Here is a 5,963-nt window from a genome sequence, read left to right on the forward strand (position 1 = left end):
GTTTAAACTGCAGAAAACACAGAAAATAAAGATTATTAAAGGGTTTAAACTGCAGAAAACACAGAACAACAACAATAATTCCAGATTAAACCCAGAGCTGTGAGATTAATATGCAGACATATTAGAGGACTTTACAGGATTATGACACCAACACTTTAAATCACTGCAGACTGACAATAATAACAATACACTTCATTAAAGTGTTAATATTAATGAGCATTAAACAGACTATATGGAGTAAACAGGCTTTAATCCCGGTGTGCATCCTCTCTGCACCGTGGGAAAACATTCACACACGATGCCAGATTAGAAACAGATGTTCACTAAAAAAAGTTCCCGGTGTTTTTACCGGATTTTCTACTTTCAGACTAATTCAGGCGCCAAATCGCAACCAGCGGCCTCGTTAACGGATCAATAATTATCAATAACTGATCATAAAGTGAGCTCAGTGTGGACGGTGCTTTATTCCCGGCACGTTGTGTGTCCGTGCAGCGGCAGCAGCCACCGGCCGCCTGCTAATCAGCTTCCTCCGGACGAACAAAGTCAACTTCTACCGGGGCTCTACCGGGGCTCTACCGGGGCTCTACGGGGGCTCTACCGGGGCTCCACCGGGGTCTGTGTCGGTGTCGGTGTCGGTGGTTCTCACCTTGCTGTGGCTGCAGCCCATTCCTCCTCCTCCGAGCTCTGCTGTCGGTTTGAAGCTGCTCTTCTTCTCTGTTGACAACTTTCAAACACTCAGTGGAAAACGACCCTGAACGCACCGCTGAACTCAGGGGGCGGGGCTTATGCTGCCTTCAGGAACACTGTAAAAGGGTCGTTACTCCAACTTTTAGTTGTAAAATAGTTTTTAAAAATCAAAAAATAAGATTAACTTTATTTTTCCGGAGAGGGAACAAGAGACAGGAGAGAAAATATATTTAGTTAAAACACAAAAAAACATTAGAAAGCATTACATTTATTTAACATTATCAATAAAAGAAATAAAGAAATAAAGAAAATATACGGAAGCCAGGAACAGCCAATACAGATCAGTAGACAAATATATATTAAGATTAACATATAATTAAATAAAAATCTAAATTAGAAAGCATTACATTTAGACATAATCAAGTGTATATTAGTTAGTCCATAAATCGTTAGCTAGTTCAAATTAATTAAAATATAATCAACCAATGATGATGTAATATTAAAGGTTCAGATATATTAAACTATCAACAATATATAAAGTCATTAAAATTATCTATAAAAGCTATAAAATATAATTATAATCCATAATTCTTCATAATAAAGACTTTAAGTACTTTTTGATATAAATATTTGTACTTTTACTTTCCGACTGTGAGTAACTTTTACCTGTAACGAAGGATTTCTGACCTGCAGCTGAACTTTTCTCTGCTTCTACTTCAGCGGCGTTCGCCTGCATCATCCCACGAAACCTCTGACATCATCACATTTTTACCAGCTGATGTCACAGAGTGTGTGTGTGTGTGTGTGTAACTGTCTCTAATTCCTGTGCGGGCCACACGCTGAGTTGCCCGTCTGAAATTCTACCTCCTCTGGCATTTAAGAGCGCAGCGCTCCCCCTTTCCTCCTCCCTCCTCTATTATGGGCCCTTCTCCCGTCTCCCCACTTTATTCCTATAACCTCAATGCCCTGTTACCTCGCTGATCCTCTGCTTAGACAAACACACATAAAAACACACATGCACAAGTATAAACACATGCACGGGCATACACATATGTAGACGTATACTGACTGAGTTTTTGTCCTGAGAACAATTTGACTCTAAGTAAAATGTCTTAAAAAACAGAGAAAGTGAAGGAAAAACTGTTTCTCTACATCATTAATGTGTGTGTGTGTGTGTGTGTGTCTGTGTGTCTGTGTGCATGCAGGTGTGTTTGTGTGCATGTCTCACTCCCAGGTGGAGGGACAGAAATTCCGCTCCTCTACCCACTGAGTAAGAGCTGCTGTCCGGATACTGCAGCCACACACACACACACACACACACAGACAGTGAACGCGTGCTACCTGACAGCAGAAACAACCTTGACATGGTGCCGGCCACCTCCGCTGCATACCAGCACACACACACACACAAACACACACAAACACACACACAGAAACACTCACACATTCACAACGAATGACAATGACAAGTTGAATGAAGGATAAGATTAAAAGGTAAAATTTACCTACTCTTGTTCAGAGTGCATTAAAAAACACTCAGATAACGGGTGTCCTACCGAATCCATCGGCGATACCGGGTCATTGTCATGTCAACGTCCTCCAGGGAAAAAAAAACAAGAAAATTCAAAAAAATCAAAGTTTTTATATCTTTCCTCTCTCTCCTCCTCTTCTTTCTCCGATCTTCCTCTCTCTCAGTCCTTCCTTCCGCTTGGAGGGAGCAATACAATTACCAGGCTCTGCGCTGCCCGCACTGATCGGCTCTGCGTGTGTGTGGATGTGAGGGAGCGTGTGTGTGTGTGCGCAGTGTGAGTAAGTGAGAGCCAGGAAGAGGGGGCTATAGGTACACACACAGCCAGCCAGCCAGGCAGTTGGGACGGAAAGCTGTGCCGCTGTCCTAATCAACGACTTAAAGCCCCGATAGCAGCTCATGAATATTAAGCATTGTTTTGCATATGCAGTCCCTCAGGCCCCGGTTCCGCTGTGATTGGTGGATACTTGACCAATGGATGTGGGAAGGGGCGGAGTAAGGGGTGGAGACGAGGAGGGAGACCGAGAGAGAGAGAAAGAGGGAGAAGAGCAGGTGGAGAGGGAGGGATCAGACAAAGAGCGATAGAGCGGAAGAGAGGGAGGGAGGAAGGCAAGGAGGGAGCGGAGAGGAGAAAAAGACAGGTGAGAGAAAGATTTAAAGCAAGACATCCTCTTACTCCTTTCTTTCATTCTTTGTGCCTCCATCAACCAATCAAACCAGCCAATCAACCAGCAAAAACAAAAAAAAACATTAAGAAAAAATGTGGAAAAAAAGCATTTGTCTTCTTTTAAACGTTAAAAAAAACTTTCAAATAAAAGTCTTTCAAACAAGGGATAAACATTTGAGTTATGACATTTTTCAGGTAGAAATTAGGGATTTGTGTCAGCTCAGCTGCAAAACACAAAACTGACCTCATCAAATCCAGAGAATTGCAGGATCAAAGGAAAAGGTGTAAGCTTGACCCTAAACCCTAAGCCTAAATAATGTGTCACACTGCAAACACACACACACACACACACACACACACATACATAGAGCCACTGTACAGCCGAGCCCATCACAGCTCAGCAGTAAAATACAGGATTATGGCAATTCCAAGGCCCTTGTCCTTTGTTGTGGAATGATTTGGGAATGATTGGGACAAGGTTTCCCCTGCTGCTTGCTGTTTTGTCAAGCTCCCTGCCATCTCGGCACCAGCAGGCTGTATATTCCCAGTATTTCCAATATATCTGAACTTGGAATGTGGGTATTGTCGGTGCGTGAGGGATTCTCCGGGAGAATTAGCTCAGTGCTCCTCAGTCTCATAGAGAAGAGCAAACAGAGAAAAGGAAAAGAAAAAGAAAAAGAAAGTGAAGAGAGGGAAGGCTCTTTTTTCTAAAAAGGGAAATGGGAGCTCTACAGGGAGACTCAGATCTGCTCCGCCACAATAATGCGCTCACTCTTTCTTTCTTTCCTCCATCCTTACTTTCTCTCTAAATGTTTTCCTCTTTTCCATATGACTTTTCCAACGCTCACATTGCCCTGCACACAGGATGGAGGGGGAAGAGAGAAGTGTGGAGGAGAGAGGGAGATAGAAAGAAATTGGAGGGGTGGAAAAGGGGGATGCAAAGATGAAAGAGAGTGGTTGTGATTAGCAGCTTTGCAAGAGAACAGATAATAAAACATTTCCTGAAACCAATCTCTGCTTTGATGTACGTGTGTGTGTGTGTTTATGTGTGTGTGTGTGTGTGTGTGCCACAGTAACTACAACCTCTCTCTCTCTCTCACTCTCTCTCTCTCTCTCTCTTACACACACACAGATTTACAAACATGTTTAAAAACAGAGTCAAACACCTCAGCTTTGGTGGTTGACAGTGGAACATTACACTGAAATGCCTTTTCTCTCAGCACACAGCACAACATTGGGATGTGAATGTTGCTCTTGTATGCTAATAAAGCATCTGTGTGGATCTACATGGAAACTCTCTTCCACTGTCACATTCCACACATGTCAGTGAGTCGGGTTCTTACTTAATTCTTTTGACCCAGAGAATGTGCAGTACCGTAAAAACACTCAAAATACAGACAGATATCTGTCCATGACAACATAACCGTGGCAAATAACTTCTAGTAGCTGTGTTATGTAAAACCAACTGTGATTCTAATACAAATAGGAAAATAGAGGGAAGGGAAGCTACACCCGACACTATGGATATGGATGTGAGGTTGACACTGAAACTTGGTTTAGCTGCCTTTGTATGTGCATGATCAGGTTTACTCTGATTTTAAATATATAAATCTATATCAAAGTCTAATCATTGCACAATGAGTTGTTAGTTAAGGTTTTTTTCCAGAAATTAAGACATTTCAGCAGTTTACAAACACACACAAAATAGGAAATATTTTTAAGAGCAACATAGACAACAAAGAAATGGGCCTGTATGACATTTGCAAGCACACTAAACACACACACACATTCACTGACACGTCGAATGCACTTGCAGTCCATGTTTTCAAAAGCATGTATACACAGATGCTATGAGGTTCATGGACAAAAGCAACACACACACACACACATACACACACACACACACACACACAGTTATGATATATCCAGGGGCTTATAAGCATCGACAAAGATGAGTGTGAATCAATGCTGCCGTCACTACTAGGCAAACAAATCCTTTACCAAAACCTCTGTCTCCAACACACACAGACACACACAAATAGATACAAACACAAGCATCTACCATTTCTATATTTGTTGGAGAAAGATTAATAAAAAATCTAAGAAATCTGTTTGTGGGAAATTCATTTTACACAAACAACTAAAATATATATGATCACTATAAGTGAAACAAGAGAGGAGGAAATGTTTGGAGTTGCAGAAGAGATGCAAAAATACATAAATTCTTAAATTTCAGGGCTGCACTACAAACAAAAACTTTTAAAAAAGTGATTTGACTTACACAAAGATAAATTAAACAGCCTGTCTGTGATGAACTGGTCGTGTTCATGGAGGCATATTTCTTTGTTGCAGTTTACTCTAGAAAATATTCAATGACACTTTTCTTTGCAGAGTTCCACACTCTGTAATTTATGCATTTATGCAGTTTGTGGACGCTGACAGTCAGTTTTAGTACAAGCAGCAATGTGTTTGATAGAAAAAAATATAAAAAGCATCAGAATGAAATCTAAGGATCAGCACACAGACAAAAACAGACTGTGTCTAAAATGTGTTGTAACTTCCACATATGTTCCTGAAACTTATGACTTTTATATTTGGAATCTATATACACTGTCATAAATTTCAGAGAGATTTCAGAGATTTGAACTGAACCCTAAAGCAACCTTAATGCTACCTCCCTACCACAACCCCCGCCCCGATAATTGATTGGTTCTCAGTCAGTGTGTATGTTGACAGTGACCCCTTTAGGCCACTTTTTTCTCTCAATGGACAAACACAGCTGCCATGCAAACCTCTTAAACACTAATTTATTACAGTAAAAGTCAGGGAAATACCCTGTTTGTTCGTATGTGAACCTGTGTGTGCTGGCTCCCTGGCAATCCAGTTCCCATGATTTGTACAAAACTGTGGTTGAAATACATACTCTTCCCAACCCGGTCAAAATGTAAAATACAATCATAATTAATAATTGTATGTGTGTGAACAGGCACTTCACAGTTCAGGTCCAATGTGAAGCTGCTGATCTCTCACTCTTGCCTTTTGTCTGTGACTGTGTATGTGTTTTGACCCTGTCATGGCAGC

At 41.1% G+C, this 5,963-nt stretch overlaps 1 protein-coding gene across 1 annotated transcript in view; it reads right to left on the reverse strand.

Moving 5' to 3' along the window:
• esrrga (estrogen-related receptor gamma a) overlaps positions 1–2,616 on the reverse strand; it is a gene marked incomplete in the record, with an annotated part of 76,502 nt that extends 73,886 nt beyond the window's left edge. The window contains 1 exon segment of the mRNA XM_035652059.1: positions 2,197–2,616. Coding sequence (XP_035507952.1) covers positions 2,197–2,252 — 56 coding nt within the window.
• Positions 2,617–5,963: the final 3,347 nt, after the last annotated feature.

The sequence above is a fragment of the Morone saxatilis genome, unplaced genomic scaffold (genome assembly GCF_004916995.1).
Source record: "Morone saxatilis isolate NCDOM2014 unplaced genomic scaffold, NCSU_SB_2.0 Contig11, whole genome shotgun sequence".
NCBI lineage: Eukaryota > Metazoa > Chordata > Actinopteri > Moronidae > Morone > Morone saxatilis.